The 16,232-nt window shown below is 39.6% G+C and overlaps 1 protein-coding gene across 1 annotated transcript in view; it reads left to right on the forward strand.

Moving 5' to 3' along the window:
• The first annotated feature begins 13,752 nt into the window (after nucleotides 1-13,752).
• The window catches only part of Dcps (decapping enzyme, scavenger), a 41,938-nt gene continuing 39,458 nt past the window's right edge, over nucleotides 13,753-16,232 (forward strand). Inside the window, exons 1-2 of the mRNA XM_047519175.1 lie at nucleotides 13,753-14,062; nucleotides 15,724-15,898. Coding sequence (XP_047375131.1) covers nucleotides 13,868-14,062; nucleotides 15,724-15,898 — 370 coding nt within the window. The 5' untranslated portion in view covers nucleotides 13,753-13,867. The remainder of the gene's footprint in view (nucleotides 14,063-15,723; nucleotides 15,899-16,232) is intronic.

The following is a 16,232-nucleotide window of genomic DNA, read 5'->3' on the forward strand; positions in this document are numbered from 1 at the left end:
AAAATTATATATTTGCTTATATATTGCTGACCTAAAAGATTGAAATTTATATTATATACTGATCTAATACTAACAACATGCTAAATTTTTCATTCTACAAAACTATAGATTTTATTGGGTTTTCTATAAATAGTCATATAATTTGCAAAACAAAACGAAAATTTTAGTTCCTTCTTTGTCTTTCACTAGATATCCTTCTCTAGTGAAATGTTGAAAGAAATGACAACATCTGTAATCTTTGTCTTCTTACCTTAGAGTGAATTTTTCAAACATTTTACCTTCAGTGTGATGTAGACAGACATGGTAACACTTGCCTGAGATCCCAGTGACTTGGGAAGCTGAGGTGGGAGGATCGAAGCTTCAAGGCCAGCCCTAGCAACTAAGTGAGAAATGGTCTCAGAATAAAATAAAAAGGGCTGGGGGTGTGGCTCAGTGGTAGAGGGCCTCTGAGTTCAATCCCATTACCCCTACTCACCCCCCAACCACACAACAGGGGGGGGGGGGCGGGGGAGGCAGTATCACAGTGGTACAGCACCCCAGTACTGGGTTCAATCCCAGTACTCAAAAGTTTGTTGTGGTTATTTGGTATATTTTTGGGGGGGTGGTGATGGAGGTCACACCCAGGGTCTCTGAGCATGGTAGGCACATGTTCTATCACTGAACTATATCCCCAGCTATCTTTAAAAAAAAATGTTGAGACAGGGTCTCACTAAGTTGCCCAGATTGGCCTCAATTATTCAATCCTCCTACTTCAGCCTCCTTGGGATGACAGGCATGCACCACAATATATTTTTATTTGGGGTATATTTTTAACAGGTTAGAAGTTTTTTTGCTGTTCCTAATTGGCTAAGAGTTTTATGATTTTCAATAAGTTTTAAATTCATTTCCATATCTACTGAGATGGTCCTCCCCCCCTTTTAATGCAATAAATAACATTAGATTTTCTGTTGTAGTCAGCTTTACATTTCTGGTGGAAATTAAACTTCACTGATATATTACATTTTTCAAAATTCACAGGATTCAGCTAATAATTCCTTTAGGGTTTTTACATTTATGCTGAAATATAGGTATAACCCTTAATTATCCTTTCTTTTATTATCTCTCTTTTGGTTGTTGCCAAAGTTTTATCAGCTTTTTCTGCGCCCCCCCCCTTTCTTTTTTGGCACTGGGGATTAAACCCAGAGATACCACTGAGCTACATCCCCATCCCCTTTTATTTTAAGACAGGGTCTAAGTTGTTTAGAGCCTTGCTAAGTTGCTGAGGCTAGCCTTGAACTTGTGATCCTTCAACTTCAGCCTACTGAGCTACTGGAACTGCAGGTATGCACCACTGTGCCCAGCTATCCCAGCTTTTTATAACAGAGAGTGGTTCTTTTTTCTATTCTTTGTAGAGTTCAAGCTTGGAATTAACTATTCCTCAAATGTTTGTTAGACTCACCTGTGAAACCATTTAGGCCTATCATTTTCTTTACTAGCAAGATCTAAAATACAATTTCAATGTCTTAAAAGAGTTATAGACAAATTTACACTTCTTCTGGATTTAATTTGGAATAAAGCAGTCAATAAAGACAATAAGATTAGTTTAAATAGATTTTTTTCACTTTAAGTTTCCTATAGGCAATTATGAGTATCAAGACCAGCTTGTGGTTATGAATTCTTAGTTTTTAAAATTTTTCTTGTGGTGTTGAGGGTGGAATCAAAGCTCACAAATGGCAGGCATGTGCTCTACCACTGAATTACACTACCAGCCTAATTCTTAGATGTTTTTTCTTTTCCCCTGGAGCAGAGGTTGAGGTAGGTAAGCTTTCCAATCTCTATCTTTTGATGGGTGCTTTTCTTAAGCTGGCCCTTACATTGAGGGGGTGGACCTATAGAGGCTTTAGCTCTATAGGACATTTTCTCACCAACTCCTTGCATAGGCTCAGGTCTTGTGTCCCTTGAATCATGCCCTAGATTTCTAGAGATCAGAAATTGCTCTTAAAATACCTTTCAGCTTCAAAATCCACCTACCATATTAAAACCAAAATATTTCTCCCTAAATTACTGAGGATTGCTGAGCTGAAAACAATTAAAATGCAGAAGGACTCTGATTTCCCTGTCTAAAGAGTATAGGAAATTAATAAAACAGAAGATCTTTCTACCTCCCCTCCCTCTTTTCCCACCTAAAGACAGAATATAAATCCTCCTTTATGGGAGACAGACCCCACTTTCTTCCCACAAACTTACCTTCCTAGTTTTCCCACTACTAAAGCCTAAAACTGCTTGCTCCCTTGTCTTGTCACTACTCTGAGATTTATTACTGTTAAAATACTATTTAAGACAGTTCCAAGCCACTGCTTTGAGCATCCTGTGCTGCTTTTCTCCCATTTGATGTGCATTACACACGTTACTAAGCATGTTTTTCTCTTATTAATCTGTCTTTTCTTACAAGAATATTCCCAACTTGAATTTATGAGGGATGAGAAAAAATTATGGTTTTTCCTCCTCTATTTGCTAAAACAGAAGATTCTGAGATACTTTACTCACTCTTGAGACCTGCAGATGAAATCCTGAGAGAAAACAAACAGGATTTGTTTGGAAGCAAACAGAAAAACTAAGAATTCTTGGCCAAAGTTAGACCTTCCCGCTTTTCTATCTGTAATGCCTGGCGGAGAGAGGGAGTTGTCTTAGTTGCTCATTTTAAACACAAAATATAACAGTATCCTTAGGAGTTCCCTTAACAAGATTAAAGAACAGAATCATACTTAGAACAGAAGTAAAAAATCTTTTAACTGCTAACTTCCAATTTTGCTGCAAGATTTACAATAAAAACGCACTCTGGTCTGTTATTTAGTTCTTTCTCAGTCCCTTGGAGATCTTACCCTGCCTTTGAAATTGAAACATCCAGAGAAGTAGATAAAACAAAGCCTACACCCATTTGAACAGAAATCAGATTTAAAGCAGAGTTAAAATTCTTTAATCCCACCATAAATTCCTTTCCTCAATGGGTTCTTTTAGCTCAAGGGAAAAACATTTATAAAAACTGGCTTTAATTTTTAAAATTTTACCCACTTGCTTGACTTTTGGAGGTACCCATTTGTTAGTATTCCTTTTCACCCTCTAGTGGACAGCTTTTGTTTCCCTCTATTGTCTTACTCTGGTCCTTTTTCAGTTCTCTATCTAGAAAAAAATAGGTTATTAGGCTGCAGTGTGCAGGTGGTGAACCAAAATGCTGGGACCCTCGAGAATATGCCTGGACAAAAATGCAAGTTACACCCCTTTAGCAGCTAACAAAGCTTTTCTTCATTCTGATTGTCTTTAAGAGTGAGCTAGGTGTTAGAAGGGCTCTTTTTGCTCCCTCTCTGGATGGAAACCCTGGTTTAAGTTATAAATGACTCACCCGTTTTGGTCTCATGGATACTTACTTGCTTTGGCCAAGTCAAACATTTGTAGGTATAGGTTTGATATAAAACTATGATTTATACAGTGATCTCTCAATATCTTCCAAGGGTCTGGTTCCAGGAATTAACCCCACACCAAATCAGGATACCAAAATCCACACATGTACAGGGTGCAACGGGTGACACATTCCCGAAATTCCAGTAACTTGGGAGGATAAGGCAAGTTGGAGGCCAACCTCAGCTACTCAGCAAGACCTTTTCTCAATAAAAGAATGGGGGCTGGGTATGTGGCTCAGTGGTAGAACACCCCTGGGTCATAAAATCCACAGATGCTCAAGTTCCTCATATAAAATGATGTAGTATTTTCACATAACCTAGTTGCATCCTTCCATATACTTCAAATCATCTCTAGATTGCTTATGATACCTAATGCAATGTAGGTACTATGTAAATAGACATTATATTACATTATTTAGGCAGTAACAAGAAAAAAGCATGTACAAATTGAGTGCACATGTGATATTTTTCCTGAATATTTTCAATCCATGGTTGGTCGAATCCTTAGATGTAAAACCTGTATATGTGGAGGTCTGACTGTATTTTTAGAGTGACAGGAACTTGTTTGCCTTTTCTCCTAAGTTAACATGGAATTTTATATTCAGAAATAAACTGATTTAATAAAAAAATTTCAGAGACAACAACTCTGAACTGGAAGAAAGAAATATTGATTTCCATCTTGGAAATATTTTCTCTGATAGAAACAACTTAAAGATAGTACAATTGGATGGGCAGATCGGCTCCTAATAATCATTCAGGCTATAACCTAATTCCTAGGGGAATGAAAAGTCATTGTTCCTGTCTTAAAAATTGTCTTTACAGAAGCAGGAATGTGTTTTTAAAAGCAAGCCCACTGCAATAGTTTGGATCTTGAATGTTTCCCAAAGGCCCATGTATAAAAAAGGCTTGGTCCCAGGTGGCACCAGTGGGAGGTAGTAGAACTTTTAAGATACAGGATCAAGTGGGAGGTCCTTAGGTCATGGGGGGTATGCCCATGAAAGGTATTGGGGGACTCTGGCCCCTTTCCCTTCCTCCCTTTGCTCTTGGCCATGAGTTGAGTTGTTCTGTTTTACCACCACAGGCTCCTGCCATGGTGTGCTACCTCACCACAGGCCCAAAGCAATGGGCCCAAACAATCATGGACTGGAAATTCCAAAACTGTGAGCCAAAATAAATGTATTCTCCTTATAAGCCGATTATCTGGGGCACTTTGTTATAGTAACAGAAAGCTGAGAAATACAACCCCTTATTCTTTCCAACTCTCAAACCGCACTTATGTATCTCAGGATGACTATGTAAGGGGACAAACAGATGAGGATGGTGGGAACATGAGGTTAAGAGAGTAATTCTATAAAATGAGCCACTGTACTGACTCCCTACATGTTTTCTTTGCCAAAAAAAACAATCTGTCTGTAGCTCCCCTGGCCTGAGGGAACAGGAGATGTCACATTCCTCAACAAACTGAATGATGGGGTTGAGAAGATGAGGGCTGGTTATCAAAGAAAAAAACAATAGGTCTATAACAGTTAACCTTTAGGATCCCACTTCCCAGTACAAGGAGTTGCTAGCAATTACCCTGAGCTGTTCCTTACTGCCCTAAGGCACAGTAGGAGAAGAAAAAAAAAAAAGGTAGGGGGTTCTGGGGTCTATAAAACAGCAAGACATGCTTACTCCTCTCTGGAGAAGTCTGCTACCTCTGTCCCTCTCTTAAATAAAACTTGCTTTCTATATTTGCCTTGCTGTTTTAGGTATTTAATCTTCAACACCAGAGGAAACAAGGACCCATTCCTGATCTCCAAGACCATTATCAACTGCACATACTGTAAAATCTTAGAACACTGACCTGCCCTTAAGACAAGGGGTTGTAGCTCAGTGGTAAAGTGCTTAGCCAGCATTTCTAAGGCCCTGGCTTCAATTCCAAGTACTTCATTAAAACAAACAGCAGCATTCTTGCCTTTGCCAGGTGCAGTGATGCACACCTGTAATCACACTGGCTCGGGAGACTGAGGCAGGAGGATTGTAAATTCAAAGCCAGTCTCAGCAAAAGAGGCACTAAGCAACTTAGTGAGACCCTGTCTCTAAATAAAATACAAAATAGGGCTGGGGATGCGGCTCAGTGGTCAAGTGCCCCTGAGTTCAATCCCCAGTACCCTCAAAAAAATAAATAAATAAAAGAAAAAGTTAAATAGTATTTATCCTAGACCTCTAATAGGCGAATATTTTCCCCTCCAAATTCCTTCTGAATGAAATTATTCCTCTATGCCTTTGAGATGCAAATCTCCTATCTAGTCTTATCTGAGAAACCATCCCTTTTAAAACACAAACTTCAGGGGGATGATTATCAGAGGGGAAAAAGTGGAGAGGGAGAAGAGTTGGGAATATTTGCTGCTTGCCTTGGTTAAAACCTGATGAGGTTATTTGGAAAGGATTTTCTCCCCCCAGTGCTGAAAATCAAACCCAGGGCCTCCTGAATGCTAGGCAAGTGCTCTACCGCTGACTTATATCCTCAGTCCTTAAAAAGAATTTTTATTTTTTTAATTATTGATTTCGGAGTCCTGGACATTGAACCTACAGATGCTATACCACTTAGCTACATCTCCAGCCCTTTGTATTTTTTTTAATTTTGAGTCAGGGTCTTGGAAAGTTACCTAGGCTGGCCTCCAATTTGCAATCCTCTTGCCTCAGCTTCTTGAGTTGCTGGGATTACAGGAATGTGCCACTGAGTCTGACCAAAAGACTTTTTAAAGCTCTAGAGTCAGACATTGGCTTATTTAACAACTGCTATTTATTTTTATTAGTGACCTCTCAGGTTATCTCTATTGGATACTGATTCTCAGTCAACTGAAGCCCTCTCTTCTTGAATCCCTGCTAACTAAATACTGTTTACTTCATTTCTTGTTGGTATTATTTTTGACTACTTCAAAATTGAACAAATGAAAAATCTTAAAGATCTTTTCTACTAATATTAGTGAAAGGTTTTAACCATGTAAACAGGTGGTTTTTTTGTTTGTTTGTTTTTTTGGTACCAGGGATTGAAGCCAGGGGCACTTAACCACTGAGCCAATCCCCATCCTTTTAATTTTTTTATTTTGAGACAGGGTCTCCCTAAGTTGCTCAGGGCCTCGATAAGTTGCTCAAGGCCTCATTAAGTTGCTAAAGTTGACTTTGAATTTTTGATCTTCCTGCCTCAGCCTCCCAAGTTGGTAGGACTATAGTCGTGCACCACTATACCCTACAGTAGATAGTCTTAACTTGCAAAAATGCAATTTGAATCTATTGGGGCTCAGAAAAACAACTCCCTAAAGACTGGTGTTTTGGCCAGGAGTGGGTGGTGCACGCCTATAATCCCAGTGGCTAGGGAGGCTGAGACAGGAAGATCCCAAGTTCAAAGCCAGCCTTAGCAACACAGTGAGAAAGTGACTCAAAGTAAAAATAAAAAAGGGCTAGGGATGTGGCTTAGTGGTAAAATACCTCTGGATTCAATCCCCAGTACCATTTAAAAAAAAAAAAAAAAAAAAGGGCTGGTGTGGGGGTGTAGCTCCATAGTATAGCGCTTGCCTAGCACTGGGTTCAATCCTCTGCACTACAAAAAGTAAACAAATAAAATAAAGGTATTGTATCCATCTAAAACTAAAAAGACTGGTGTTTTGACATGCTGAGAGGCCTTAGAACCTAACTCAGAATTCAGGCCTCTATGACCTTCCTCCTGATTTATTCCTTCCAGGGCAAAAAGAGTTTTTTTTGTTTTCTGTTTTTTTGTTTTTTTGTTTTTTTGGTACTGGGAAACCCAGGGGCACTTTACCACTGACCTACATTCTTAGCCCTTTCTAATTTTTGAGACAGGGTCTTGCTAAGTTGCTTAAGGCTGGTCTTTAACTTGTGCTCCTCCTGTCTTCGTCTCCTGTGTGGCTGGGATTATAAGCACAGAGGCCTTCTGCCCTTACATGCCTAATCAGACAGGAGACCACAAATCCAGGGAGGATCATAACAAAGAAAGTGTTGATGCTATCTATAGTTTGTCTCTTAAATGTCTCCCCAAAGGTCTATATATTAAAGGCTTGGTTCCCAGGGTGGCACTACTGGGAGATGGTAGAATCTTTAAGAGGTGGGACCTAGGGGGAAATCATCCAGTCATTGGGGATGTAACTTTGAAGGGGATTACAGAACCCTGGCCCCTCCTTCTTCCCTTTTGCTTTCTGGTCATAAGGTGCAAAGCAATAGGGCTAATGTATCTATTGTTATTGAAAAACATTTAACCATAATTCTGTTTTATGTTTAAAAACCTCTTTGTAACTATTACCTTAGAATTTTAAGTGTGATAGCATTCTATCACTTTAAGAAATAACTTGAGATAATCAATCTATAAAGAACAAAAGGTTTATTTTGGCTCAGTTTTAGAGATTCCCATTCATGATCGGTTGACTTTGTTGCTTTGGGTCTGTGGTGAGGAGGCATAGCATGGTGGCAGTGTATAGTGGAGCAAAACCACTCACATCATAATTAATAAGCAAAAGACAGAAAGGGGTCTCAGTATCCCCTCCTCCAAGGGTACAATCCCAGTCATCTGAACACTTACCACTAGGCCCCACCTCCTACAGGTTCCACATCTAGGAGGTTCAAATAGTGCCACCTTGTAGGGCTAAGTCTTTAACCTATAAATTTTTGTGGACATATAAGATTTAAAATGTAAGAGGTTTGGGGTATGGTGCAGTGGTAGAATGTTTGCATAGCATGTACAGGGACCCTGAATTTGATCTCTGGTACCAAAAAAAAAAAAAAAAAAAAAAAATCCAAATAAGACTAAATTAATTTGAATGCTCAATAGTCACTGATTTTTCAATCATTTTCAAGTAAAATAAAATGCTGAAACATTAATTGCTGAATACAGGTTAAGTTTACCTATTTGGGGATTCTTATTACAAAAGATTAAAGATATTTAGGGTCTGTTAATAAAGAAACTGTACTTTGAGGAAACATGCATTTGTTGCTATTACTATTATAATTTTACTATTATTATTTTGCAGTACTGGGAATTGAACCCAAAGGCCCTCTACAAAGCTACAATCTGAGCCCTTTTTTTTTCCTTTTGATACTGGGAATTGAATCCATGGGTACTTAACTACTGAGCCACATCCTCAGTCTTTTTAAATATTTTATTTAGAGACAGGGTCTTGCTGAGTTGCTTAAGGTCTTGCTGAGTTGCTTAGGGCCTTCGATAAATTGCTGAGGCTAGCTTTGACCTGGTGAACCCCTGACTCAGCCTCCCAAGTAGTGTGATTACATCATGTGTCACCACACCTAAGAAGGAAACAAATCTCCAAGAAATTATAAAAACAGTGTTAATCTATAGAAAGTGGGATCACAATCACTTAAGTATAAAACTGTAATTAATATAGGTAATTTAAACTACTAAATATAAGAAAAATTCTGTTTGCAAAGCATACAAAGGAAAATAGGAAGTTTTCACTTAGGAATGTTAAAAAGAAGGTATGAGGATGTGTTGGAAAATAGTTTTGCCTAGTTTAGAGTTTACTTAAAAGTTGTTTCAAGATAAATGATATAGGAAGAGACAAGAATAAAACTGAAGATATAAAAAAGTTGAAAAGAACAAAAAATTTGTGTGGTTAAACTGATTAAAATTGAATGAATTTTGGGGTTGGGGCTGTATCTCAGTGGTAGAGCACTTGCCTAGCATGTGTGAGGCATTGGGTTCGATCCTCAGCACCACATATAAATAAATAACTAAAATAAAGGCATAAAAATATAATACCATTACATAAAAATCAAATGAATTTATTATAAAGGTTTTTAAACTGAGCATTAACATTGAAAGTACACTGATAGAGCTGGAGTTGTGGCTCAGTGGTAGAGCACTTGCTTAGCATGTGTGAGGCATTGGGTTTGACTCTCAGCACCACATACAAAAATAAAGATATTGTATCCATAAAAAAATAAATAAATAAATAAAGTACACTGATAGCTGGGTGCAGTGGCACACGCCTGTAATCTCAGCAGTTCGGAGGCCAAGGCAGGAAGATTGAGAGTTCAAAGACAGCTTCAGCTATGGCTAGGTGCTAAGCAACTCAGTGAGTCCGTCTCTAAATAAAATACAAAATAGGGTTGGGGATGTGGTTCAATGGTTGAGTGCCCCTAAGTTCAATCCCTAGTACCAAAAATTAAAAAGTACACTGATGCAAAATTAGAATTTTTTCTTTTAAAAACAATATTTTTGTTCTATATTAATATTTTGTTCACTTTCTGAATGAGTTGCAAAAAAGATTCTTTTTACTGGAATGACTCCCTGTGCTTATATTTTGTTGGGCCTTTTATTACTTGGAAAAACTAAGAGTTAAGGTTTTTTTTCCTATTACTATGTAACTTGCCATATTTGCTTTTAAAGTCTTTTAATTATCACTTCAGTTAAATGAATAACCTTTTTTTTGGTGGTGCTGAGGATTGAATCCAGGACCTTGCAAGGCAAGCACTCTACCAACTGAGCTATATCTCCAGCCCATGAATAACTCTTGTTCACAGTGAACTATGATCCTGATTTGAATAACTGACAAAATTCCTAAAAATCAAAATTAAGCCTCTGACCTCAAACTAATTTCTGGATATTCCAGAAGGGTCCTTAGAAGTCCAAAGAGACACAGTAAGTTACTTAGAACAATTTCATGTTTTTTTTTTGCGGTGCTGGGGACCGAACCCAGGGCCTTGTGCATGCAAGGCAAGCACTCTACCAACTGAGCTACTATCTCCCCAGCCCCTAATTTCATGTGTTAAGTATTGACAAATAATAAATGTTTAAGGTTCTCTGAGTTATTAGAATGTGTTTTTAATGTGCTATTTCAAAGTTGTATGAAATGCCTAGAAATCTCACTTATCTATCAATCAATTTTGGTTACTATGCTAAATTGTATGCAAAAGAAATAACAAAATTTCTTTGTTAATTGCTGGTTATAATGAACTCTCATCAGGTTTTGACCACAGCTAAGCCTGTATCATCTATAGACAATAGTTTTGATTTCTTCTCTAAAAAAATATAATAATCAGCAACAGTTCGAAACTGTTTCTTAAAGAAAACTGATGGAAACTACTCTGACAAAAACTTTGGAACACAGGTTTCTGGTAGCTTTTACATCATAGCCAGGCACCGCAGCACATACCTGTAATCCCAACAGCCTGGGAGGGTGAGCCAGGAGTATCACAAAATTCAAAGCCAGCCTCAACAACTTAGCAAAGCCTTAAACAACTTAATGAGACCTTGTCTCAAAGTAAAAAATAAAAGATGGGTTGGGCACATGGCTCAGTGGTTTAGTACCCCTGGGTTCCTGGTACCAAAAAAAAAAAAATTATATCATTAGACTGGCTAAGAATTTTCAGAACTCTAAAGGAAAAACTAGACTCATAAAATTGCTAACCCAACATCAAGCAAAACAAAGATTAATTAAATGAGACTGAATTTATGAAGGATTATAATTTTTTAAATGTCTTTCTGTTTGAAACACTGCTGATTCTCTCTCACCCCACCCCCACTCCCTGTCCTGGGGAGTGAACCCAGGGATACTCTTAACACTGAGCTGCATCCTCCAGTCTCTTTTATTTTTTCTTTGAGATAGTGCCTTACTCAGTTGCTGAAGCCAGACTTGAACTTGCCATCTTTCTGCCTCAGCTTAGGTAGCTGAGAGTAAATTGGATTACAGACATTTGTCACTACACCCAGCTGATTCTTTTTTGGGTCTTCAGATTTAAGAAACCTTTTTTTTTTTTTTAAATCCTTTAAAGCTCTCTATAGTATAGCTGACAGCAATTTAGTAAAGCATACTTTTGTGAGCAGCACCGAAGGACTGATCTTTCTCACTGATCTCTCTAAAATTTGGAAACTACAGAGTATTCCTATTTTATGGCAATATAATTGTTTGCATAATAAGAATCTGTCCTCTTTATAACGGGACAATTAAAAACACTGATTATATTAACAAGTCTTTTACTGGAATGCATATTTTCAGATATGACCAGACACATTTAAGGAACCAAGGTAGGCTTTATGAAGGCAATTAAAATTCCTACCCTGAATACAGGGTTCCCAGCTTTGCAATGAGTAAAGAATATCACTTTCTGACAGATCCAGGAACTGTAGAATATTTGGGAGACCTCAAGAAGAGAGGAATTCACCCAGGCATTAGAGGTGAAGTTTAAGGAGGAGTACTTGGCTCAGTTTTCTACCCTCCAGAAACTTTTAAAAAGCCTAATTAGGGGCTGGAAATGCATCTCAGTGGTACAGTGTATGCTTTGCATGCTCAAGGTAAAAAGTTCAATCTTCTGCAATAGAAAAATCTTAAAAATGCCTAATCCAAGAAATTCCTTATGTAAGGTTCCAGAAAAGCAGATTTAAAAGGGAGCACATATGATTAATCACTATTCTTTCTGAATATATGTAAAATGATCAGGCCAAGTTTTATGAGACTAAACTTATTTTACAAATACGTTGGGCTTAACATTATTATCTTTGGTAAAAATAAGGAGAAAAAATATTTTTCACAAGAAAACAATACCTGTTTTTAGAATCTGCCTTTTTTTTATTTTTTATTTTTGGTACAAGGGATTGAACTCTGGGGCACTTAACCACTGAGTCACATGCCCAGCCCATTTTTGTATTTATTTAGAGACAGGGTCTCACTGAGTTACCTAGGATCTGGCTAAGTTGTTGAGGCTGGCTTTGAACTCCAGATCTTCCTGGCTCAGCCTCCTCAACTGCTGGTATTACAGGCATACACCACCACGCCTGGCCTCATTGTTTTTAATACCTGTATTTACCTACAATTTGGACTAGGTTCTGAATGTTTAGATTTTCCCCATATCTGCTTGTAAATCTCCAAACTAATGTTTCAAATTTTTCTCACTTGGAAAAATGCTCAGAAATTTTCATAAGATCAGGGTCTTGGAGTTGAGTAGGTTTTGTTACTGCCATTTGCCTCCAGGACATTTTGTTCTAGTCTTTCACATAGTTTTTTCTTATTATTATTTGTTTGTTTTGCAGTACTGGGACTGGAAAGCTGGGCCTTGTGCATGCTAGGCAAGCACTCCACCACTGAGCCACAGCCCCAGCTCTCCCAGAGTTTATAAACTCTTACTGTATATTCTTAGGTGAGCAATTGCAACCTTTTGTTGTTGTTGTAAATAATTAATCCAGATTCTAAATCCCCCTTATAATAATGCCCTGTTTCATGAAACAATTAGTCTTATCCAACTTACATCTTTCTAGTAGAAAAAATACAAAAATCAATTTGTCATTTAAAATATGATACACCTTGTTACTAGCCAAAAGTTGAAAATTGCATTTTCTATTTTTTTTTTTTTTTTTAATGGTGGTGCTGGGGATTGAACCAAGGGCCTTGTTGTGCTCGCAAGGCAAGCACCCTACCAACTGAGGTATATCCCCAGCCCTGAAAATTGCATCTTATTAACGTCAATAACTGCAAAAGTTGTCTCACACCCATTAAATTTGTGTGGGAAAAAAAAAGACTCAAAACACTAGCAAAAATGACGAAAACCTTGTATCAAATTTTGACAAAACTTAGAGCTGTCAAGTAACACCAAGGAAATTCGGGCTAGCCAGAAATAATGGCCACAAAAGAAACTTTACAAAATCAGAAATTACAAGTAAAAGTTGTATATGACCAAAAGAAAACAAAAAACAAACAAACAAACAAATCTTCTGATAAGTGAGCAAATCACATTCCAGGATAGCACTGCAGAAATATAGGCAAATTTGATAGAGGCGGCAGAACCCTCTAGACGGTTGGGGATAGGGAATTAGAAGCAGGCGATGAAACGATACCTCTGGCCCTGTTCGCTTACTTTTCAGTAGAAAGTGCTAAGTCCATTATGAACAGAATTGGTCAGGACAAAAAATTGTGTAAAATAACAAAAATGGGAGAAAAATGGGAACGGTTCAAGTACACGTATTTAAAAAGTCAACCAAGAAATAAAGTGGGCTCACATATTTGTTTCAGAAACATTCCTTCCACCGTCACTAGTCAGCGTGGTTATAACTGCTTTTAAAATGTCAGGCTTCAAACACGGTACCCAGCATTTAGGGGCTACCGGTTCGCGCCCCCGGGCTGAGAGATGGGCCCTCTCCACTGGGCACCCACCTCTAGCCAGCCTCTTTGGGGTCTTGCCGCCTTTCTTTCCCTTCTCTCAAGGTCGGCAAGAGAAGGTCAAGGGTAGGAGCAGGATTTAAAACGCTCCTTCGCACCAGTCAGCGGGATCCGGCCTGCAGGGGCCCCCGCGAAGACCTACCGAGTGAATTACGCCGCGGAGCACGCCGGGAGTTGGAGTCACCGCCCCACCCGGCCCGGAGGAACAGCCGCGAGGGGCGGAGCCAGCGGCCAGTGCGCGCAGGCGCACAGCTCCTCCCTCCCAGCATGGCGGACACGGCACCTCAACCCAAAAGAAAGCGCGAACCGGACGCAGAGGCGGAAGACCCCAGCACAGGAGAAAAGGAAGCAGGAGTCGGAAATGGTACCTCTGCTCCTGTTCGCTTGCCGTTCTCCGGCTTTAGACTGCAAAAAGTGCTGAGGGAGTCTGCGCGGGACAAAATCATTTTCCTACACGGGAAGGTACCACTAGACAACCCTGAAATGGGGACCCGGGAAGGAGGGAGCCAATCATAGCCTCGGAGGCGGATTTTTTTCGCGTGCCTGCGGGGAAATACCAATCACATTAGTCCGGGGAGGCGGAGTGCACCGCACAATTCATGGGGTGACAGGATTGCCGGTGGAATTAGGGGAATGAATACATCTAGGTCGACTTTTCCTAATTTCTCCTTCCTTAGAAATATCAACTACTCCTTATAAAGTATGTCAGATTAAAAACCCCGTGTTAACTTCCACATACCATTCACCATCACTCATTCAATATATAACGATGGCTAGGAACCCAGTAAATGTTGTTGGATGTCTTGCTGGGTCCTGTCCCTGGAAATCAGTTGAGATTGTAGGAGATAGGATTCCTGTGCTATAGGACTTTAGCCTAACAGGAGACAGCGTGTTAAATTGTTAGCCCGCTTCCATGTACCATGCACTTAATGCTTATCAGGGACTGGATGGCGTGCTGATAGGTACCATCCTTGATTTTCAGAACAGCAGAGTATCTCTGCGGAGACAGATACATGGCTGGCTCTAATACCATGTGCTCAACTGTTTAGCAGGGGTTCAGGTAAAATGGAGACCATCTTAAATTAGCGAGGAGTTCTAGCCAAGCGCAGATTCCCTAAAATTACTAGCATGCGTTCACGTCTTTGGGAGGATCAAGGGGCTTAAGCTTCCATGCCTCTTTGTGTCCCTTGTTTTTTTTTTTTTTTTTTTACAAGGCCCTGTCTGATTTTTTTCAGCCTCACTGGTCTTAATTGTGCTTCACCTGCTGAAGGCATGCGACCCTTTGGGCTAGGGGTTAGTTGGGAGACTGAGATTCTAATTTGTTTTAACACTTAATGTTCATGTGACTTTGGACTAGTCACTTAATCTCTCTAGACTTCAGTTTCTTCATCTTTTCTTCTAAAATAGGAATGGATTTGATACCAGTGTTGAGAATTTGAGTCCTGAGGCAAGAGCAAAAAGTTTTAATTAAAGGATAGAGCAGAGAGGGAGACAGAGACTCCTCCACAGAGGCAGAGGAGGGGGTCCAAGTTGGAAGTTGGTGCCCGAGGAAGTTGGATGTTCTACCCCTTTTACAGATTTGGATTTCCTTTGTTCTCATGCCCTCTTACCTACTTGACCAAAAAGTAGAATGATCCAAGGGCAAGAAGGAAGCCGCCTCAGGGTCATTAACAACTCTGTTCAGAGGAACAACTCCCTGGAGACAGGTAACCTTTGCAACTGGTTGGAGAAGGGGAAAGTGTCCTGATGGTATTAGCATTTTATTTCTTTTCCTTTTGAACATCCCTCCCCATCATTCATTACCTACTCTGTCTGCCTTTTGCTGCCCCACCCCCACCCCCAGTTTGACAGAGGTCTTGAGAACCTAGAAGAGAAGACAGCTGTAAAAATTTTCATCTTGTGGAAGAAAGGTATGAAAATTGCCACAAGGATTTGAGTTAAGACACTTTCTCTGGGGAAAAAGCAAAAACATCAGTACCATTGACTAGACTTCCTCAGAAAGAAGACTACAGGGCATGAAATCCTAAAAGCTATGATTTCAGAGGCTTTGGGAATTTCTCCCTTTGTTCTGCAGGCTTCTGTGGCTCTGTGCCTGGACCCACTGATAGTATCTCTGCCCACAGGTGAATGAGGACTCTGGGGATGGGAATGGAGAGGATGCTGTTGTGATCCTGGAGAAGACACCATTTCAAGTAGAACAGGTGGCCCAGCTCCTGACAGGCACCCCTGAGCTCCAGTTGCAATTCTCCAATGATATCTACAGCACCTATCATCTGTTCCCTCCAAGGCAACTGAGTGGTAAGCAAATAGTGACTGAGGTGACTGTGTGTGGGCATGATGGGATGGTGGGAAACTAGGATCTATGGTGACCATACTTTCTATGCCTAATTTGCATATTCTATGAAGTTCTCAGTGAAGAAGGGAGAAATTTTTCCTCCAGGAAACATTTGGGCAATTAATGGAGACAATATTTGTGGTCAAAACTCTGTGTGTGTGTGTGTGACTGGCATCTAGTGAGTAGAAGCCAGGAATGTTGTGAAACATTCTACAATGTACAAGACAGGTTCCCACCAACAAAGAACTGTCAGTACTGTCAAGGTTGAGAAAACCTTTCTATTGTGGTATGTTTGGG

The sequence above is a fragment of the Sciurus carolinensis genome, chromosome 11 (assembly GCF_902686445.1).
Source record: "Sciurus carolinensis chromosome 11, mSciCar1.2, whole genome shotgun sequence".
Lineage (NCBI taxonomy): Eukaryota > Metazoa > Chordata > Mammalia > Rodentia > Sciuridae > Sciurus > Sciurus carolinensis.